This window comes from Acyrthosiphon pisum, chromosome A2, assembly GCF_005508785.2.
Source record: "Acyrthosiphon pisum isolate AL4f chromosome A2, pea_aphid_22Mar2018_4r6ur, whole genome shotgun sequence".
Classification (NCBI taxonomy): Eukaryota; Metazoa; Arthropoda; class Insecta; order Hemiptera; family Aphididae; genus Acyrthosiphon; species Acyrthosiphon pisum.
The window spans coordinates 71655309-71679689 of NC_042495.1; the positions used below are offsets into that span (position 1 = coordinate 71655309).

The 24381-nt window shown below is 31.8% G+C and overlaps 3 protein-coding genes across 5 annotated transcripts in view; 2 read left to right on the top strand and 1 right to left on the bottom strand.

The window, feature by feature from the left end:
- Nucleotides 1-896: 896 nt before the first annotated feature.
- On the top strand, nucleotides 897-7331 carry LOC100164280 (SET domain-containing protein SmydA-8). Its single transcript, XM_001946477.5, has 6 exons — nucleotides 897-997; nucleotides 1734-2000; nucleotides 4434-5005; nucleotides 6339-6712; nucleotides 6841-6947; nucleotides 7025-7331. The coding sequence occupies exons 1-6, from the start codon at nucleotides 926-928 to the stop codon at nucleotides 7181-7183; spliced, it is 1551 nt and encodes a 516-aa protein (XP_001946512.2). The 5' UTR covers nucleotides 897-925; the 3' UTR covers nucleotides 7184-7331.
- Nucleotides 7284-13276, bottom strand: LOC100575633. 2 transcript variants are annotated; one of them, XM_008185031.3, is made up of 7 exons: nucleotides 13170-13276; nucleotides 10042-10199; nucleotides 9699-9923; nucleotides 7996-8144; nucleotides 7832-7919; nucleotides 7607-7681; nucleotides 7284-7487 (listed from the first exon to the last, which is right to left on the bottom strand). In XM_008185031.3, the coding sequence occupies exons 2-7, from the start codon at nucleotides 10168-10170 to the stop codon at nucleotides 7341-7343; spliced, it is 813 nt and encodes a 270-aa protein (XP_008183253.1). In that variant the 5' UTR covers nucleotides 10171-10199; nucleotides 13170-13276; the 3' UTR covers nucleotides 7284-7340. The 2 variants fall into 2 exon arrangements, with proteins under 2 accessions (XP_008183253.1, XP_008183252.1); XM_008185030.3 differs by having other exon boundaries at nucleotides 7996-8156.
- A 9737-nt stretch (nucleotides 13277-23013) lies between these two features.
- The window catches only part of LOC107883796, a 2269-nt gene continuing 901 nt past the window's right edge, over nucleotides 23014-24381 (top strand). The window contains exon 1 of one of the 2 annotated variants that reach the window (XM_016804495.2): nucleotides 23014-23280. In XM_016804495.2, coding sequence (XP_016659984.1) covers nucleotides 23089-23280 — 192 coding nt within the window. In that variant the 5' untranslated portion in view covers nucleotides 23014-23088. Of the gene's footprint in view, nucleotides 23428-24381 lie in introns of both variants that reach the window. The other variant, XM_016804494.2, reaches the window with a different exon arrangement.

Below are 24381 nucleotides of genomic sequence, written 5' to 3' on the forward strand. Positions count from 1 at the left end.
ACTTAAAAGTAGTATCATATTGAGAAATACAGAAAATAAGTAAACTTAATTATACAAAAGAAAAAGGTCAAGGGGGGATCTATCCCCCATATCCCCCCCCCCCGTAAATACGCCACTGCTTAGCACCCCCTAAGTCAATATTAGCACCCTCTAAAAAATCTTTAGGTGTTAGATCCTATTGAGTCACAAAAAAAACTTGGAGCTTAAGCACCCCTTAGTTCAAATGTCTAGTTGCACCAATGAATGCTACTCAAATACTTTTGGTTTTTAAAGTGGGTTTCTAATTATCTTAATATAAACTCATAGGTAGTAGGTAATCTAATAGTTATCTAATAGTTTTATAGGGAATATTGTTATTCAATATTCAATAACTTTTTTTAGAAATCTGGTTTTTACAAACCTTTGGGCTTCGGCTAACACATAAATACAGAATATTAAATAAAACTATTATTCTATTATTGTAGTTGACAATAATATTTTTCCAACCAATTATTTCGAATAAAAATAAAATGTTCGAAATAAAAAACCAAAGTATTGGTATTCAATACCAAAAAGTATTTAATACAAAAAAAAGTATTTAAAATACCATTCAAAATACTTCATGCTGAAAGTATTTTAAAAGTTATTCAATACTTAAAAAAGTATTTGAATACTTTTACTCAAATACTTTTACTTAAATACTTTACAGGACTGGTTATTATGGTCCATGTAACCGGTATATAATTGTATAAGTGGTAAAATACCTAACTGAAGATTTTTAAAGTCCAAGAGGATGTGCACATTATCATATTGCGTTCAACGCTGTGCTTTTTCTTAGATCGATCCTATTTTTAAACCTACGATATTATACACGTTCTCCCTCCATAATTTTCTCGTGTAAAGACGTTCCATACGCTTTCTATTTATAGATATATCCCGGCGCGATATGCCCCGCAATCGCACGTCCCAGTACAACGCGACGATCTGGACAACCATCATGGTTAAACAATTGATCAAGGTAAGAGATCACGCGTTTCATAATATAATTGTGTTTTTTGAAACGTGTTAGATACCTATGTCATCTATCTGGTATTATACCGAATAGAAAACGCCGTACAAATAGTTATATAAGGTTAATTTACAAGCATTTTATCGTTTGTGAAATACTACCGTCTCTAGTTTAATGTCTCAAGTTTTTCAATTTATCTTTGCTTAAAATTCGGTTGATTGATTCAAAAACGGCATTATATTCAATGCAAAATTCAGACTAGTATATTCTATAGTTTCCATATAATAATCCAGTGTAAAGTTTCAATTTTGAGGGGGCTATTAAAATATTTAGGGGACTAAGCTAGTTTTTTTTTTATATGGAATATCGACGTGGGGTTATAGTTGTCTGAAGTAAATACACTCAGGCAATATATTGTAACGAACATATTAAATAGATGCCTAGATGGCTAGATACCATCTGGTTTCACAGTTATTAACATTGTATATTTGTATAACAAGTAAAAACCAACCCGTGTGACAACGAGCCCCGTCCTTACTTAAATGTCGTCACTGGACAGTTATTCTTGAGGCTGAAGTTCCGTGAAAATCTGAAAATATTTAAAAAATATTACGTGGTCTTATAATAAGTGTAAACTCGATAAGTGTATAAAAATCAGGATTTGGATAAGCACAAACGCGGCTAAAAATAATTTTAGTGTCACCCGATTGACATCGTCGCGCTATAACGCCGTGCGGTCTTTCAGGTAGCGGAAGACCCTACGGTCGGCAGGTACGTGGCAGCTAATGTGGACTTGGCTGCGTGGCAAGTGGCGCTCGTCGAACGACCGCTGATTCGGGGCCCGTCGCAGGTCACACGGCCTGTGTGTCTGGGATGCCTGAAATCGATTACGGCGGACTCAGCGGTGAGGTGCGAACGGTGTGGTTGGCCGATGTGTCCGGATAGCAACTGTTCGGACGACGAATGGCACAAGGCCGAATGTGACTGGACAGTGACGCGGAGAAAGCAGAAGGTGAGTGAGGGATACAAGTGATGGAGGCACACCGCTTTCCGCAAGGATTCCACCGGTGGTAAAACGGAAATGAACCGTTTTGTAAATAGAAAACAATTCTTCAACAACATTTTTTAATAAAAAAAAAAAAAAATTTTACGATTTTATATAATATAGCAAATTGTACCTAGTACCTACATAATACGATATGATCCGTTCAACTGACTTCTCAAATATTTTACTTATTAGTTTTTTAGACAAAAAATAAATATAATTGTGTGACAATTTTTTTTCTGTTTCCGAATATAATATTAAATTGAAAGTATAATAATGTACCAGGTACCTAGATACATACTATATTGTTGATGAAAAACCTGAAAATTAGTTATATTATGCTAATGAATATAGTATATAGTTCCTGGTGTTATAAATATAAAAATAATAACTTTCAAACAATAGTACTTATGTGTAAGTACATATACTATAAGTACATACCCAGTAGAACTTACCTACAACAATTTTTTTAAATCAGGAAAATCTATTCGGAATATAAGAACACTGCGTATACAGTCAGTTGCATCAGCTAATATTAAAATATACATTCGATATTTGAATAAAGAAGTAATTAAATAAAACTATTCAAATATAATATTAATATCGTCGGATGCGATATAACCCAATTTTATACTTGTAAATTGAGCGAAACAACATAATGTTGGTTTTAAAATGTACCTATACCTATGAATTAAGTTTTTTCAATTTTATAATATATTATTACCTATGTATATATTATGTTCTACAGTCTACACTAAATAAACACGATATTTTTTTTTTTTTTTGGGGGGGGGGCTGTTTTTAAAATTTGAATGCTTAGAGCACTAATCTCACAGCGTCAACCCCATGTCTTGGCTTTTATAGGTACGCAGAGACTGGGTACCTAGGATTTCGGCGTCTTGGGCCATACACAATTTCTCCCCTCCAATCATCAATTTATAAAATATTATATTAAGAAAATAAATATAAATTCCATTATATTTTAGATTCTGAGCGGAGCGAGGAAGCTATTGTTTTTACAATGGTGTTTATTTATTTATTTTTTTTATTTTTATATCCTGTATACAAAATTTCTTCCAGAAGGAGTCTTTCGATTTCAACATATATATAGTACCTTATCTTTTAGAAAATTGTATCAAGATGGCACTTTAGAGAGGTCATTTTTCGATTTTCTCAATAGTTATTTAATGCCACGGGAAAAACCACCAGAAAATTACGAAAAAACGCTAAAAATGGGATTTTAATTTCTAACACTTTGTTTATCACCATAGAAACGAATAAAAAATTATAATATTTTAATATTAATTCAACTTACATGATAAAATATCCAGACTGACAAACCGTCTCCGCTCAGAATCGTTTTTCTTACACAATGATATTATATCATTGAATCCAAGTCTAATACAACCATTATACAATGACCCACTTGTAATATACTGTACAGCAGAGCGACATCCACTTACCTGCCTTTTTTTATTATTATTGTTAATCATAAAAAAAAACGGTGAACTTTCCTGCTGTATAGTAGATTTTGAATGTATCTCATCATTGTAATGAAAAAGTTTAATTTTAATTCAATGAACCATTGCAGGGATTCAAAAAACGGTTCTGACCAAAAAGTCGGGTTGACCAGCCTCTCTATCTAAGGATAATTTACATTACCATTATTGTATTTATATTTTATATAATTTCTTAATTTAGCGGGCTTAACCAATTTTTGCCATTAAAATGCATACAATACCGGTACCTAGGTATAGGTACCATTAGAATGGTGTATTGGTATGAACAGATTCAAGCATTCTAAGTTAAATAGTTAATTGTTAAAAAATAGACCAAATATTTTTTAAATATCATTATATATAGAAAATGATAGGATATTAGGATAGGTACCTAATTATTTTGAAATGTTTAAAGTCTTTACAATATAATTATATATTTAAATTACAACTAGACACCTAACAAGTAACAGTGTTGGGAGAAAAATCCGATGATGTGTAGACTGGATACTGCAGATGGCTGTAAGGATTAAAATACATATATACTATAATTACTTAGGCTGGAGTGTCATAACATAATAAAACGTTGGGAACAAGAAATCAATACGAAAATAGCATACCTATACTTGTACCTACGTGTAAGTTATAAAAAGAAAACGACGTGACAGGTTATATGCATTATGTATTATTGTATATGAGTTTTAAATTTAAATTTAAAAAAACCTATTTCATCATGATAGATTACCTTCTATTTTGCGATAGGTATATTAAGATTTTTACGCACCCTTGATGTGTACAGCCTGAGCCCTTAAATATGCCTCTGTCTGTCTATATAAATGTTAATAGATGATTATTGCGTATACAAATACAATTGTGATGATTATTGCACCCTATCCCTCTGTAGATAGAGATCAAAGACTTCACGAACCCGCATCCCAGCTACCAGTCGATCACGGTTATCAGGTGCCTGTACCAGAAGCACAACAACCCGGAAGTCTGGGCCAAACTAACCAAGCTGGAGTCCCACTGCGCTAGTCGCCGAGGTGGGTCTAAGTATGAAACGGACCGGATATGGATTGCGGACCACTTGCAGAGGTTTTTCAAATTAGACCCGACAGAATGGCCGGTGGACGAGATACTCAGAGTGTGCGGGATCGTGCAGGTCAATGGACACGAAGTACCGCTTACTGATCCACCGTACGTGGCCATCTACGACGCAGGGTCGATGCTCGAACACAGCTGCGTGCCCAACTGCTCCAAGTCGTTCACCCGCGACGGCCACCTGTTAATCAGGACCGCGGCTGCGGCTGTCGAGAGTGGCGGACACTTGTCCATCTCGTACACAGACGTGCTGTGGGGCACTGCACAGCGGCTCGCCCATCTGGCCGACACGAAATTCTTCGTCTGTAAGTGTCCTAGGTGTTCCGACCCCACGGAACTCGGAACGTACTTTAGCGGAGTCAAGTGCGCCACTGAGTGAGTTAGTTTCTTTATAGTAGATACCAGAGCTCCCACGAGTGGGGGGGGGGGGTCAGGGACCCGGCTGGGGCCCATTGAAATTAATTTTTAATTTTTGAAATTTTGATAGGAATACTTATTTTATCGGGTCCTCAAATACATTTAGTACAAGGGCCCAACATTTAATGTGGGGTGGGGCTTTTAGGTACCTAATCCAATATTAAATACATTGGGTTAATATATAATAGGTGCTTATAAAAAAAAAAAGAAAATACATGTTTCTAGCGCTCGCTAGATGTGTAATTTTGATTTTGCAGTAACGAGTCTCAAGTGAATTTCAAAATTAGATTTCAAAATTTAGAGGAACTTTAAATAATTTCTAAATAATTTAGAAAATGTTGTGATCTAAGAAAATTATGAAAAGATTTATAATTTATTGTATATAAGTCCTATATACAGTATGTCCCAGAAGTCCCGTATCACCCTTAGTATCTCCGTGGAAAATCAATATATTTAAATTCAGTTTTTTTACAGTCATAAGTATGGAAATTCTGATTAAATAACATAATATTCGATTTTTTTTTTTAAAAATTCAAAAATGTTCAAAAAAATTTTTTAGGCAAATAAGTTATTAAATTTCCAAGATAGCCATTTTGTTGATCATATTTTTTAAAATAGTTCAAAAAAAAAAAATATTAAAGTTTAATGAAAATCGCCCAAGTTAGGGCTAATTATTATTTTTAATTTTAGCCAAAAATCAGCGTGATTGTAATAATTAACATGCGAATCGTATTTTGCTAATGCCCGTATGCGCATAGGTAACATAACTATTATTCTTAGAAATTCAAAATAATAATTAGCTCTAACTTGAACAATTTTCATTAAATTTTAATATTTTTTTTTTAAACTGTTTTAAAAAATGCGATCAACAAAATGGCTATCTTGGAAATTTAAAAAACTTATTTGTCTAAAAAAATTGTTTAATAATTTTTGAATTTTTGAAAAAAAAAATCGAATACTATGCTATTCAATCTGAATTTCCATACTTATGACTGTAAAGAAAACTGTATTTAAATATATTGATTTTCCACGGAGACACTAAGGGTGATACGGGACTTCTGGGACATACTATACAACTCAAATATTATAAATGTTTAGAAACATAATTATGATAAACAATTATGCGTAAAAAGACGGTTTAAATACGGTAATTTACTATAATTATCAATAATATTGTTTATGTACCATATACATTATACATACACATATGAAATAGGCAATATAGCTGGTAAACGATCGTATCGTTTTACATGTAAAATATAATATGTGTTACACGCGTTCGCCTTTTCAGAGACTGTATGGGATACTCGTTGCCGAACGTCCATCCGTCTACCAACGACCCGTTCGACGTCGAATGGATGTGCAACTTTTGTTTCACGGTCGCCGATCCAAACCGGATCGAACTCTCGCTGGCCCACGTGGGTCGAGATATGGCAGCGATGAACCGCCGCGACCCAAAACACTGTCATATGTTCCTTGACCACTACGTGTCGGCAGGCGACTTGCACCCCAACCACTATTATTTCACCGAAGTCCGCCTGAACTTGGCACAACTCTACGGGCAGCTGGAAGGCCAGCCGCTGGACACGTTGTCCCCGGAACAGCTGAGCCACAAACGAGAGCTGTGTCTGAAAGTCTTAAAAGTAGCGGACGCGTTGTTCCCTGGTGAGTTTTTCAAACCATTTTGCGTATTTACCTATTATAGCTACATATTATGTCGTACCTATTCGTATACGAGAGGGAGTTGTATTTGTTTTTTTTTATCATTATTATTATTGTTTTTGTCACGGTAGCCGAATGCCGAATACGCGGAGCCCTGATGTTCGAGTTGCACGCCGTAATGGCGGAAGACGCTAGGAGATCCCAGCATGACACCAATGCCGTAATGGAGGCTCTGTTGGTAAGTTGTGGTTTTTAATAAATTATTATATAGATATAGGTAACGATTATAGTCGTAATGTATTCATTTTCGCACAGCGATCCAAGTCCTATCTGGAACAAGCCGAAAATTTGTTGAAATACGAACCGAAGGAACTGCCCGAAGGTCAAATGGCCGCCCAGTGCAAACAGAACGCCATAGATTTGGACTTGTTGTTAAAAAAATTACACGAATCGATTGGCAGCGCACCCATGTGATAATTGCCTTTATATCAGGATAGTTTTCATGACCATCGAGATATTATTTTAAATTCAACATAATTGTGATTTTATATTATTATATTTATAACTGATGCAAATATAGTAAAAAAAATTATATAATTATATAATATTATAAAATAGTTAAGAATCCGTGTTAAAGTTTATTATTCTTATCTGCAACGTCTTCTCCCAAATATTGATGGGAAATATCATCGTTGGCTGCGATATCGTCGTTGGCTGTGATATCGTCGTTGGCCGCGACGTTCGGCGCGCTGACCATATTTTCTTTTCTTAATAGCACCTGAAAATCCGATTTCGTTATAGGTAACTGAAGCTACGTGATCATGGTATATAAACAGCACTTATTTACTTGATATGTACGAGTACAATATGCATGTATTTGTTTCGTTATACACTCACCTTCGAATGATGCGGACCTCGGATCCAAATGTTTTTCTCGTAAGCCAGCCTAGTCAAGTTGACAGCGTCCAGCACCTAAAAATCCACGTGATAACGATGCACTGATAATTATACATAAATGATAAATCGCGCGTACAATCAGGTTTTCAACTTTGTACGTAAATACGCAGGTAAATCGGTAAGTAATAACTATAATAATTAATAATATAATATAAATGTACTGACGTCTTCCGCCGACCTTGACACCGCGTCCGTAGAAGACTCTTCGTTTTCGGCGTTATCATTTTGTTCAAGTTTCATCAGTTGCATATATCTGAATCATTCTATCACTTATCAGTGAGTTAATCGGTATATAATTATAACAAACGGCCATCGCCTAACCAGCTCACCTCGATGTCTGTATGGAGGTTCCCTCGTCCGCGACGTCCGCTGGAGGATTTTCCAGCTCCCAGTGTCGGCTACAGGACGAGCACCGGCACTCTTTGATCAGCTGTACACGTTTCGTGTGATTCGACCCATCGCTGCACTTCAGTTTCACCTTCGGCCATAGCTTATAATTATTAATTTTATAGATAAAAAGTAACCAAATTTTCTGACTCGTCAAAGCATATTATTAAGGGTATGGCCAGTTTCCGCCAAAAGTGTACCTTTCTCTTTTCCCCAAATTCTCTTTTCCGCCAAATCAAAAAATTTAGACTAGTATTTGAATAATATTTAAATATTATATATACAATATACATGTCAGTCATATTATAATATATTATAAATTATAATTTAATATTTATTTCATATACATGGCAGTCATATTATAATTTACATAAAAATAAAAATTATTTTGTTTCTTATCACTATTAAAAAGTGTTATACACTTATACCTAATATATGTATTTTATAAATCAAATTAAAATTATGTTTTTATTTATTTTTCACATACATGCGTCAGTCATATTATTCTATAATATAACATTCTTATACTATTTTTTCTTATTATTTAATATAAATCGATAGCGTTTGGGAAATAATCCCGATAATCAGTGATAAATTTATCATTAGGTTAAAATTATGGTACGTTATATTATATAATTATAGTACAAACTTTTTAATAGTAGTAAGAAAGACTATTATTATGAATCCTGCAGTATTTAATTTACAAAATAATTTTAATAGTATATTTAAATTATAATATGACTGACATACATATTGTATATATAATATTTAAATACTTGATTAACTTTTTTGATTTGGCGGAAAAGTGAATTGGGGGAAAAGGGAAAGGTAATATTTTGGCGGAAACGGGTAACTCCTGTTAAAACGCATAAACACTGCAGGTACCGGTCAAAACTAAGGGTGGGCTTTGCCGGTTGCCCCCTCCAACGACCAAACCCATTTTTATTGGGTTCTTAAATATGTTTTAAACATTTTTAATATTATTCTGAAAAAGACTAAGTGACTGTGACATAGACAACGAAAACACTATTGCTTAATGCTATGAAACTTTTGATTTTGGTCCAGAAAATGGTTCATCAATAATAATTATATCGTTGTCATACATAAGTTTATGGGCCTATGATTTTTAGTACAGACATTTCAAATCGATGTTGTCATTAATTAAAAGTTATACATACAAATATATGGACAATGGTAATTATTATCAACAATTTTAGCACCTCTCCGGATAGATATGTATTGTATATACCTAAAGTTGCACACTAGCACACGGACGTTAATATTGCGTAATTTTAACATACGTTAAAATGTTAAATTAACATCAATATTTGATATACATTCTACATAAAATATAGGTAGGTAATTATTTTAATGTAAGCCACTCATTATTTTGAAAACTATAAACGTTATAAGAAATCTTTTGGTATATAATTTGAAGCCATACCAAACGTGTTTTTTTTTTTATTATTGGCAAAATACATTTTTAATTTTGTATTTCGAAGCAGAATATTTGTTTGAGTACCTATTTCGACGTATAATAATGATTGAATCAAAAGGTATAATTTATATAGCAACAGGAAGTAAGTATACTGTCTATAGTGCCTCAGTGCCTGCGTATAATAATTATATTTCACATCATGCTCACAGGAATCCATAGCGTGTTTACGGGTTGGCACGAGTCGCAATACGAGTTGACTTCATCGACGTTGTTGGCGGGAACCGTCCTCGGTATGGAATAACTGAAACACGCGCCCAGGCAAACGAGGTTGTCAATCTCCACGGGATCGCAATCGACGTCGGATATGACTTGTTTAATGGGCGTGCTCGTGCACCACGAATGCTTGTCCGGGTACAAAACTATATTGTGGACCTGTGGTTCAATAATTGCATCGTCCACAGGGCAAGTGTAAACGTATTATTATTTATCATACTAATATGACGTCATTGCGAGGTTGTTGTTACACGGTAGACGGTAGTACCCTACGTACCTTGTGTCGCCTGAGAGTATAATTATTGTTCGACCCCACTGCAGACGCTCGTACGCCGAACACCAACACAGATGTGTATAGCAAATAATTCATGACGGTTTTTTTGGTATCTAAAGAGCTTTGAATCATTTAAATAAACGATTTATTCTTAAACACACCTGATAAATAAAAACAAATAATACAAAATTAAATAAATACATAAAACATGTCCGAGACAGTTGCAGAATGCAGATCGCAGTAGTAATATTTATATAATATCATATTATTATCTATATATCTATTACATCGAAAGAAAATCGAAAGAATTTATATAATATCATATTATTATCTATATATCTATTACATCGAAAGAAAATCGAAAGAATATAATACATACAGTTAAACCTCCTCTAACTAGCCCCTAGACCTCTAAACCTCTAAATAGCGAGCACCTCCTAATAGTTGACACAATTTCAGTGACCGAAAGTGTCCGATATTTTCTGTACTATATAAATCGTTAGATCCGATACACGTGAAATAGTTTATTGTTATATTATAGGTACCTACTCAGGTAATGCTTATATTATACCATAAGCGTGCGCACGGGGTAGGCATGGTTGGCACTTGACTACTCTGCGAACTCCCCCCGGCCCCCTCAATATTCAATATTATTATTATGATAATTGATAGTCAATCATAAATTAATTTTTTACCACGGTAAATGTAGTTAAATGAAGTTACCCCATCCAAATCAGTTTTTGTAACTTAGGTGTGAATATGAATATTATATATACGTAATATGTGTGTGTGTTAATGCATTTATGTATGATTACCCTGCCAGAAATTCTGCGCACGCTTATGATTATACACCTATCTGGTCAATTGTCATATACCTAATATATATATTATATGAATATTATCATTATTATTTATTACTGTTCAGTGTTTACCAATTAGGCACCATCTGTATAATATCTTTCGTGCGATCCTCAGCCGCTTGAAAGTAGGTATATTTACCGTGAAAGTTTCGATAAAATGTTTCATGCCACCATTACAGTTAATTTTTTTTATTTGGAATGTATAGGCTTTGGTCCTAAGACCATTAGCCTACGTTTAAACCATTATATTATTAGGTCATGTACAACCCACTTTCGAGTAACGGCTAACGACACACTAGACGATAACTAGCGAATACAGTCTCGCATATAGCGTATCCAATATCCATTCATCTATAGTATAAGTGTATCGGAAGAATGCATCGCCGTATCATTCAAGTAATATTTTGGCAGGTAGCCACGTGGAAAACGACGCTCTTCGGGTTGAGGTAGGATAATATTAATTACGAGAACGGGAGGCCCATTGAACGAATCAAATCTCGTAAGAAATATATTATACCGTATATAATCATATATACATATAGGTACAGTAAACATATAATACATGTTTTCGGCAGGGCCCGGCGTCGAATATCCCTGCAATATTTAAATTTTCCAAAAACGCGTGTATGCATAGGTGTAAGTGGATGAGGTACATTAAAATAATTATGATATCTGCAGTACAAACGGAAATTTGCTTTTATTTTACATAATTATTTCACACTCGAAATGAATTAATAAAAAATATATACGAGCCGGTTATGCCGGGGATCATCGACCTGGAGTAAATCTACTTTTGGCAACCGTCCAAAGCCTTCTCTCGAGAAATTGTTCCATTCATGACGATTGCAACTAATTACGACTGGAGGAAAGGTGACGGACACGGTATAAGCTCCCCCGGCACTGTTTACCGTCATAAGCACAGACCAACCGGTTTCCTTACTGATTAGCATACACGATTTTAATCTTACCAATGATTAATCGTTACTTCTGGGCATATTTATTTAAACTGTGTTATTTCAACGACAACGTCGTGCACATATTATATACTCACTCCTAGCTATTTCTTAGGAACTTGGGGTGATAATAATCCAAAAACGCAACAAAAAAATAAACGTTTTGGAGAGTTGTCTAGACGGAACCATTGGAAAATAATATTTTTTCTCATAATATTATGCAGTTATTTCTATTCCCACGAAAGTCCAATGGAATGAAGCTTAGTTCAGTAATAATAATACCTCTACAGTTAAATGGTTAAATAGTAAAAAAATTTTTGATTACCTACTTCACGTTTGTAGATCTACCAGCGACGGGTCCTGAATGTAAATATGGGGGAAGGGGATAAACAACGAATGTCAATAATATTATGAATCTTGAACATTTTTAAATAAATAACTATTCCACCATAAATAATTAAATTATTAGATTACCTATACAATTTTTTTAAAAATAAGAATTAATACACATAGAAAATATTTATGTCGTTAGTTTCTGGATTCTTGGGGGTCTTAGACCCTTGCTCCCCCGGATAACATTATTGGCATCTACATAAGTCGATATTAAATAAAAATTAATAATATAATAAACCAGTTTAATTAAAAGAAAAATCAAAAATTAAATAACGATCCATATTTCGTCAATATTTTAGCTAATAATTAAATAACTAACAGCTATATCAACAATTTTAATTATTATCGAAATGGTTCTTACTAAACATTAAATATTGCCTATTGAATATTGCCACATTATTAAATATAAGGAATATGAATAGCCAATCGGTTGTTCAAAATATTTCACAACTTCACCTCATGTATTACAACATTACATAAATAAGCGTTTTTATTGAATGTTATACCTCAAAATTACTAAGTACAAATTCTGAACATATTATCATATTATATTTAATTAAATAAATATTTTTTTTAAAGTATTTCCATTTTTGTCTATCAAATTATAATAGCTCATAAAAATGATATGAAATTATAGAAAAAAATAATAAATTAAAATAATAAACTATACACAAAAATAATTTGTTATAATTTGAATATAAATGTAAAAAAATAATTTTGATTGAGAGTACATTTAGAGTTTAATAAATTATTAGTTCACCCAAGGGTAACTAAAGTAGAAATAAATATTTTTAACAAGACAATATTATAATTAATAGTGTATATTAATCCAAATAGATATCGTTTTAAAATAAAATAAAAATAAAATCTAATCCTTATAAAATTTAAATTGTATAACATTATAATCAATACTGTATATACTTACGAGAAGCACTAATTTTCCGAGGACTATATACACCAGCTCAATTGAGTTCACAAACTGGCTGAATCTGGCCATCATTTCCTTGTCTACATGTGAAAAAAACTCCCATATAGTTGAACGGTGGGGGTATATAACTACTAATCATGTGGCTAACCGAGTGACCTGCTGCTAATTTTATTACCATTTTAATATTCATTATTCAACTTTATAAATATATACATATTATACATAATAATTAATATACATACAACATAAAGGGTTTATTTGGAGGACTTAACAATGTAAATAACAATCTATAAATGAGCGATTATTATACTGTCAAATCCTCCAGAATAATATTCCCTATAGGCTATAAGTATAGAATCATGATGATCTAGCTGATGCATTCAAATGTTATTTACATGTAAAACTAGGGGTGTGCTTGGGGATGCTTCAGCACCCCCAAACTTTAATTTAGCACCCTCAGTTCAAAAACACCAACAATTGAAAAATCATATGAAAAAAATAGTTTTTTAGCTTTACGTAAGGTTTTTTTTTATTTCTTCGTTTTTGGCAGAAACACAAATTATTGTATGTAATGATTATAGGTATATCAAATATTAGAATTTAGAATTCATCAAAATTTTGAAAATTTTGAACAAATTTTTCAGTTAGAAATTTATTAAAGTTTTTCTACTATAAAAAAAAACATACTCTTAAACGGAACATTTATTTTTTATGAGTGTTTGAACTTATAATTGTTACGATATTCAATATTCAGTGGTAAATCGAATTCCCATTAATCGATTTTTTAGATTTTGTTGTATTTCCAAAATGAATAACCGTAGACCGTTCACCAAATATATTTTATATTAGCATTTTCTATACGTCGTAAATTCTTCAAACAATTTCGACTCTTTATGAACTATTTATAGCCATGAGAAAATTTTTTAAATTGAATTCTAATATAACACATCTATTACAACGACATGCTCAACAACTACCGTACAGCAATGCGATACTCACTTGAACACATTTTTTTTTTATCCGCTTATACTTCCAGGTTACTTTTTTTATCGCCTAAATAATATAATATACGTATACCTTATTTATCAAGTATATTACTGTTGATTTACTTAAATATTAGTGTCCTTATGTGTTTACGGTGCATTTAGGAATGGTTATAGTAATTATAAAATTGAAGTATGGTATTCGGGTCTGTATTCTCAACCTACATAATTTTAGCACCCCCCGTGTTTGGTCTCTAGTTGCGCCTATGAAAATTGTCATATACTATTGTATGTTGTACATAATTATTCTTTGTATATAATAAATGTATGATTCACCTATGAATATGGATACAAAACTCACTATTGTAAATAGTTGGTATATAAGGTATAATATTGTACTATATTTCTATGCACTTATCTATTCATATTATAATACGAGACCTTCACCCTTCAGTGCTGTTATAGACTAACCGATAAATTTACATTACTTGGATTAATGACATTAATAGCAACCACATGCCATACAATTCAGTAGGTACATCGTATATACACACTATTATAATATTTTATAATTAATAACATAATAAGTATACACAAATATTAGTGTTACAGTATCTATGGACTAAAGACATCTGACTATACTAAAAGATATTCTCGTCAGAGACAACGTACATGATCTTGACTGCATAGGCATAGCCACGGATGCAGAAGAAGGTGCGCTGCAGCATCTGAAAATATTTTGGGGTCGATTGATTGGCCTGTGGGTCATGGTGATAGAAGTCTAGCAGCTTAGTAACAGTCGGTGCCCGAGTAACAATTTCATGGGGTGAGGTCGGTTAGTCGTACGTACTTCGAACATTGAGCCTTTTTGAATCTTCGTACACCTAAAGACCAGAATCTTGAGTTTTGTAACGATCAAACGAAAACCCAAAATCCAAAATACACGTAACTACGTAACTTTCGAAGTACATAAAACACTCGAAAAATCATAATTTCCGAACCAAAAGTCGGATAACCTCTATCTCGGTACCCATCGATACGGTGCAAAGTCCTCTATAACATCCGACACAAAAACGGCTCGCCGCAACTAAAATCTAAGTGTCCACGCCAAAAACCCCAAAAACGCACATTTTGAACTTTCGAAGTCCCAAAAGACGAAGAAAAACGGCTTCTATGGTTCCGACACACGACGCAGAATTTGATCACCGACCACCAAATTATACAAATCTCGAATTTCATAAACGTCGTACAAAAACTAAACCTTGTCCAAAATACACCTAGGGGGGGGGAGTCAAGGACCCCCGACTCCGGGATTACGTTTTAGAAGGGCCTAAACCGAAACGTTTGGGAACTTAAAAGTATAATATTATTAAAATGGAATATACAGGCAAAATACGTTTTCCGACAAAATATACGGTTCAAATAAAATGATTTCCAATATATTATTTTTCCAAAAGAATAGGTACCTACGGTTCCGATGAAATATTATTCCAATAAAATACGGTTCTGATCAAATATATTCCAACTTTGTATGCGCCTCCCCCATCCAGTCCTATGTTTTATTATCTCGATTAATACGATTTTATATTAATACGGATCCACGTTTATAATATACTCGAAAATGTTGTCCTGTTCATACAGTCCTGGCAATATTTTCCTAATTGATACCGTTCCTGAAAAATACGGTTCTGCGTTATTATTTTACTGTTTTATATTTTCCTTAGTTAATAAATTGTTTAGAAAAATATTATTCCTTTATTATACCATTCTTTTGAAATATATATAGCTCCGGCCTTAAGTATCATAGATTTGACTCCACTTCTCAACTCAGTAGGTATAGGCAGGTAGGTTAGGCGGCAGTGTGGATGACCCGGGGGGGTCGTAGGTTCGATCTCGCCGAGATCAGAATTAAATTGCGGTGGCCGTGTTAGATCGAATTTTTTTTCTGTGTTTTTTGTTCGTTATTTCAACCATTTCTAACCGTCTCAACACCGAATTTGCACTTTAGTGGAACGGTCAATAAATGAACCTTACAACCGTCCCATCACTGAATTCGCACTCTGGTGGAACTCGGTGCACTCCATGTTAAATCCGGTATGCATTTCACTGATTAGACCGTGTTTGGAACGAGATTTGAAAGCAGTGCAGCACCGCATTTTTATAGATGATTGTAAACCGTGTATGAACCTGTAAACCTATAAATTGTTACTCGGGTGGTTAGCCAGGGAAATATATTATTAAATATATAAGGCGTAGATAAAATGGATCTGAACCAATTTTTCCATTAGATAATTTATACTTAATAATATTATACTTCCTTTGTACAGTTATACCTAAATAGTTTACAACAAATATAGGTGCCTAGTCAAAATTACGAAGTATATTGTTATACCTAACTGTTCCGTCGACGTTGCCCGTGTCACAGATTTGTATTTTTTTTTATAAATGTATTTGTAAAAATGTATATACCATATTTTTTCTGGTAATAAAAGTAATATCCAACCAATGGAATCTAACTTTAGCTACCTATAGGAGTTGATAAAAAACAATAATCACCCTACAAGTCTCAAAGAATCTAATTTACTAGAACAGTAGAACGTTCAAGTAGATTTTTAGGCAATAAACTTTGAATGAACAAACGTCCATTTTTAGCTGTATAACTCAACATCACCCGTGAAAAAATGAAAAAATATAGGTATATAAAATATAGCGATAAATAGCCAAATTCCAAACGGGTATATTTTGGTTTTAGTATACCTCGGTTCATGGGAAAATTTGCGCCGGTGTACTTTGCTTTGTTAACTAATTTGACCAAGATAGAAAATTCGCCTATATGGCACTTGGTATAAATTGAACGTGGTTCAAACTACTCTCTAAACTTCTCTGATACCTACAAGAACAATATTACATTTTCAGAAAATAATTCAAGTAATTTTTGAGTACCTATGTCTTATATATAATATAGTAGGTATTTAAGCTTCAAACATTAAATTCTCATATTTTTTTTAGGATATAATTTCTTTATTTGCAACCATAAACGTGACTATTTGATATTTTGATACATGCTTTTAAATCATCTACCTGAGTAACCAAAGGCAACCAAATAAATACCAAAAAAAATGTAGATTGATTTCTCCTATTAATATTATAATATGGAAGCTGTATATCTTTAACCAATCGTAAATCTCAAAATCCTGGTGTGGAGAGTCGCTTATAAGACCCAATTGCGAATCTTAAGTCTAAACCATCCAAGAACCCACTCAAACATACACAAAATAATTCATCAAAATCGGTCCATTTAGGAGCTCAATGAAACACACCCGTAGGTACAGAAGAATTAAACATATGAAGTTAAAGATACTGTAAAAACAATAGTACAGTCTGTAGTATATATATGTGCAGCGTATCATACAATTTATTAATAGTTTTGCGGATGCTCAAGACCTGATTCAAATAATCAAATGAAATAACTCTTGTTCTAATCAAATTTTTTTATTTTTTTTTATAATTTATATATAATTCATTGACTATGCTTAATGTATAATATTATAAAATCTTCCATTTTTATTTTTTAACACCCAGGTTCTGAAAATAAAAAATTCTAAATAGCCAATTCGTAAATCTGGTATTTAGAAGAATGTTGATTGTAAAAACACTTATTTAAGTCTTGTAGTTTATTTTTAAATGTCATTTTTTTTGTTAAATAAACTTGATCTAGTCATAAAAAACATTTTTTAAATAAATAGTATACAGTCTGTATTAGTTAACATAAACATATATGATATATGTATATAGCATATATGCTAAGAGTAAAAAAAAACATGAGTATATTTGAAGAAAGAACCACTCAAAAAACCACCCTAAACAAGGTTACTTAGATAAATAGGAATAGTCTAACATCTTCTAAAACAGTTGACATTTAAAAAAAATAAATCGCTTTATTTTGATAAATGTTTTTACAGTCAGAAGATTTCTAAAAACTTAAATTGACAATTTTAAATTATTCAAAAAAAAATTTTATTTTCAATATTAAAAATAAAAAGATGGTAAGTGCAGGGTGGCGCTTGATATAGTAATATATTGTATATAAGTTGATAGAATTCGATACATAGGTGTAATATTCGATATTAACTTCAGATGGAATTTAAATATTAATAACTTATTAGGTAAGCTAATTAGAATAATTCATTATGCCCTGTATCAGTCTAATTTCCAATATGATCTATTAGTATCTATGGGGTGGCCCTCGCGATAACATCCTAAATGCGGTAATTAACCAAAATAATATTGTCGAAATTTGTCTAAATAAATTACTGTTACAGGATCTACCAAAGAAAATTACAGGGAATTTGGTGTCTTACAATTAAGATACTTAAATAAAAAAAAATAGTAATAATGTATGTTTTGAAGCTAAATTAGATAAACGCTATTGTCAAGAACTATTGTCTTTTGTAGACTGTTTGGGACTAACAATTTTTCATTCTATGCCATATAAATTTAAAAAAAATACAATAATGGGTGATTCTATGAATATTAAATATGTAGTAGGTATACAAATATTTATTTCTGGAATTGGAGAAGAACGTTTTGTGTATGTAAAGTTTATTTAGTTTTTCTTTGTTTATCTATTTTTATATGTAATGTTATATTAAGTCTATATTATATTATACTTTTGTAGATTTTACAGTTGTACATTTTTATAACTATATTATTTAGTTTTTTATATTATTTCATTATCATATTTTTTATTATGTTTATTATGTTATGTTATGTATATTATAATATTTAATATTTTTTAACTAGGTATAATAACTTCCTCACTTCAACACAAGCTTTCAAGCTTAAAGGAGGGAGGTTAATCAAAGTTGTAATTTGTATAGCGTCTGTTTTCACTTTTTTGGATTAATGGAAAAAAAACATATCAACTAGACAATAAAAATAAAACTAATAATAGTCGAAAATATCATAGGTATGCTTTTAAATAGTTTTCAACATGAGTCAAAATATTTTAAAAATTGTATATTGTATAGAAAATGCTAATACAGTGAGTTCCACTTAATGTGATCACTGCTTTATAGAATCAACCGTTTATTGGAATCAAATATGAAAATCCCAAACCAAATATTTTATTGAAAAAAATATGCTTTATGGAATCAACTGGTTAATAGAATCAAAATGGCTTAAACCAATGTGATAACATTATGCGGTAGAATAAACATTCAGTGAAAATAACATGTATCTTCGGTCTTTTTTTAGAGTTACTCCAGAAACCAAAATCAATTTTGTCAAAAACAGATTTTGCGTAAAAATTCCCATTTTTCCTTATTTTTTTTTTTTTTTTGTTTTCCCGGTGCTTTTAGAAACTACTGGAAATTTTAAATTTTGACCTCTCGAATGCTAATTAGATTCCCTTTATTCTCACCAGAAAGTTGAGATATTGTAGTTCAAAATCGAAGCATTATTTCGAATACTTATCATGTACACACCACACATAAACACAAAAAAAAAACACGTGTGCATTGTAAAATCAATACATTCATATCGCTTCACTCCGCTCTTATTCTAATATAATATTATGTCTTTAAAAAAAATGAATGGCCCAGAAATTCTTCACTGATGCTGGCCGACTTATGGACGTACTACAATATTGTTGATGATAATGAATTTTAATTATTTTAGATATTTCGTAAATACCTATTAGCTGCATATTTAGGTCTTCAAAAAGGCTGAATGCCTGAATATCAAATGACTTAAATGCGTGAAGCAAGGACTAAATAATAAGAAGTCAAAATGATTTGGATTTCTTCTTACAATTTTTAATGTAATTAAACGTACTTTTAGGTATTCATAGTTATTATAACCGTTTAAAATATACACGATGTGGTTCTATAACGACGAAAATTTAAATGAATAAAATAATTGTAATTTATAAACACTTAATTTCGAATAAATATAACTTATTTTTTTTATTGTTGGGCGAACCGTGCCTTTAACTATACACATGTGCCATTGGTAAGACATTATTATTGTTATTTAAACTGCAAATTTTGATTTTATGTTTGACAATTTTGCAATTTAAAAGCGTTGAGAATACAATTTAAAGAAATATTTTAGAATATTTGAATCAATTTATGTTACTTTAAGCTGGTTAATATTATCATACATGATTGCAAGTTAAATTACATTCATCCGCTTTAGTGTACATAGTTTAAAATACTTTTATACCTTTACCTAGTTTTATAACTGAACTTTTCTTCCATCAGAATTCTAACATTTGTGTTAAAGAAATGAATAACCCACAAGAATTACATACTTTTAATAAGCAAGTGTTAAATGATCCTATGACTAAAAAATACATAGAAAATCGCGAAGAATCAAACGATTGTCTCAAACAACCTGAAAGTAAATTTTCTATTTGAATATTATTTATTATAAATAATTAAACACGTTGGTGTAAAAGTTATTTAGGTGCACGAGCGCCTATAGTACACGAGTTGAAAAGTGAGCCGTTATCAGAGCGCCCTGAGTGGCATTTTTTAGGGCTATAGAAGTATAGTAGATAATAGTCCTACTATATCCTATAGTTCTACCGAAAAAATGCTACCCGGGGTGCTATGATCACGACTCTCTTTTCGCCTCGTGTACTATAGTATTAAAAACTATTAGGTAATACTTTAGTCTATAATTATTAACTATTAGGTATATGTATAATATGGTATTAATAATAGTGTATAATACATTATACATCTGTATTTTATATTACTTGATTTAGTGAAAGAGCATTTCAGTAACGGAAAACCATATGATGTTAGAGATGTTTCTGATTCTTTAAAAGATGTACAGGTACAAAAACTATTCCATAAGTTAATATAGATTTCAATTAAGGAAAGTTGAATATCGTGCAAGAAATAAGAAATATCGAAGTTAAACTTACCTATATGGCTATATATATACCTATAAATTATAATAATCTCTTTGTCAACAACCCGTAATTATAAGCTGAGCTTAATTTACTGTGTAATATTATTATAAATAACAGTTAAACTTTCACTGGGTATAGAACAGTGGTTTTCAATCGGGGTGACACAAAATCTCCACGGGAAAAGGAAAAAAAATAAAAAATAATTAATTATTTAAAAAAAAATCATGTTGTTATTTATTGTCGTCGCTGTCATGTAAATAGCATACCTCAAAGTTCGTATCTGTATTTTTCATTTTCTTATACCTTTATTATTTGTTAGTCTATTTGATTTAGCATAAAACATATCCACCTTTATAGTTTTTTTGACGAGGAATGCAATGAAATAATAATTTAAAAGTATTATTTGCATATCGCGTACGAATAAAATTTACTTTTATGTTATTACTTAGAAATAAAATCTGTTTATACTTATTTACTAAAGATAAACGCCGTAAGTAAATTGTACTAATATAATACTGATAAATTATTATTCAGAACAAAAGTCACATTATTATTTTATCTTAACAGTGGCTATCATTGGCAGTTAACAACATTTAACCAATTTAAAGTTTAAAGTGTCAACGTTTATTGAACTCAGCAACTGAAATAAAGTGTATACTTATTACTTTTCCGTGTACTGTATTTTTTTTTTAATAAAAGATAAATTCTAAAATATACAGGTTGTTTATATTATTTTGATGTAGTGTTTAATTCTAGTGACTAAAGGTGACATGAAGCAAAAAAGGTTGAGAACCACTGGTATAGGAATAGTAAGAACCTATATATCCTAACAGTGTCGTATTTACGGGGGTGGGGGGTAATAATATGCACAATTTTTTCGGAGTCCTAACTTAAGGCCTCTAGCTTTAAAAGCAGGGCTTTTACTAGAGTAGTTCACTATTTGTAAGTTCACTATTTCGCGATTTTTAAGCATTCACGCATTCACCTCGGGTGAACTTAGGTTTTCAAAAATATTGTTTTTAAAGTACGTTTATTGCCAGCGTGGTTGCGTCGCTGCGCTTCTCGGCGCCGTCGCTTCGCTTCGCTTATCTAAAATATCCCTTGACTTGCTATGCAACACCAACCACCTCAAATAGGCCACAGCGTACGTTTTGCGTCACTCATCGAAAAAAAAATATCAATATTCGAAATAGTCGTAGTAAACTAGTGTAGTAGTGTGATGCGCGATGCTTAAAAATCACGAAATAGTGAATTTCATTAAGCCATAACTTCAAAACTAACGTGTTCAGCGTATTTAACTACATAAGTTTCAAAAAAAAAATTGCAAAGAAAAGGGGTGCCCGGTAAAGTAGAAATATACCTAAGGCTCTAGCTTTAAAAGCGGGGCTATTGGATAAAATCATATCCCCCCCCCCCATGATAAAAACCTAAATACGCCACAGAATCTTGTGACTAATCGTGCAGAAAAATGATACAATATGTACTTTGAATGTATTTAATTCGTTTTATACTTATATGTTTCTATTATATTTTCTAACGTTATACAGTGGAAAATAGTCGATCATTGCAGTGGCGATGGATTACAATTGAACTACGAGAATAAAATGCAATTAGAGACGATCGAAAACGAGTTCGATGAATTAAAGGTTGTTTATAGTGTGCATGCGTTTGACAGTCTATGGATCTCGTTAACTTTTTTGTATAATTAATACCTTATAATATACAATATTTAGATACAAAACGAGTTAATTGCGGATAAAGTTCAGTTAATTACCAACATATGCAAGTGTAGAAACGATCAGATAACAACGGTCAAAGACCAAATGGTCAAGTATGCACACTACGCGTCTATACCTGACTCATATTTCATATACATATAATAATAATCGTTTTTATCGCGGTATTATATTATATTATTAATTATGACGTTCTCGTTACATTTACCTAAATATAGAATTCAAAACGAAATGGAACAGATACACAACCGGAAAATAAAACCATTGTGGACAAAATGGTTGGAATCCACAGCCATGTCAACCAGTTTAATGTGACGGTAAACGGATTGGAGACCGCTGTTGAAGAGGCGTGTGAAAATAAAAAAATCATGGCACAAAAAATGGAGCTGTTCGAGTATATGAAGAATCAATATTATTTGCAGATGGCCGAAGATCAACAGAACTTTACAGAGCAGATCAGAAAAAACGTGAGTGAAATTGACCTGTTAAAGGCGGACGTGAGTAGTAAAACCACTGAAGTCAATGAGCTTGAAAAGCGCTACGCCGATCAACAACTTTGCATTGATTTGCACCAGGAGTTGATGACACGCATCGAAAAGTACATTACTGATATGGTATACACTATATAAAGTATTATAAATTATTATCTATACGTTTAATATTTTTACCGACACGATAATCGATATAATAATAATGATGATGATGATGATCGGCACACTTCTATACGCGGCTGTATCGAATCCTTGTGTAGGTATTCATTAGTGCGTGTAAGGTAGATACAAAATTTATTATACAATAGGGAAAATGGATATGTAATTAATCGCCTTAATTGAAAACTTATCAGGTTTTTTTTAATTACATATAGCTAATAAAATACTTAACATTAATAATTATTGTGCTGCGTATAAAATATAATATATAATACGCAATATATTGCAAGTCATCTAATATTCGCAGTGTATGTATATTTGCCTATATTATTATTATGTATACGTATCGAAATATTATCGAATTTCATGTTTATATTATAGATTTTTAGAATATTTTATCAAAATTATTTTGTCAGCAATCAATAGGCAGTATTAGAGTATCAACATTTCTATAATATTGCAGTTATTAATTACCTATCTATTTGTACTTAAAACAATTGGAGGATGAAAATAATAAGGTGCCCAATGAGAACCAAAAAAAAATTGTTTTCCTATTAGCTGTGAGTAATAGTATATTAAGCAAATAAGCAATACTATAACTAGCCAATAAGTATTAGCAAATAGCAATATTATCTAGCATTCTACATATACATGTTCATAGTTCGTATACAGTGGATTCCGCTTAATGTGGGCACGTTGGGACCAGCTCTGTTTGCCCACATTAAGCGGTTGCCCATAAAAACCGAAATTAGTTTAAAAAAAAAAAAATTATTATACAAAAAAGTTTTTATTTTTATTATCATATATGTAATCGAAAAAAAGTGAAATAATTACTATATAAATTAAATTAAATATAATATAATATACAATAAATAAAATTAATATTTGGGATGATGTGGAAGGTATACAAACGTAGTA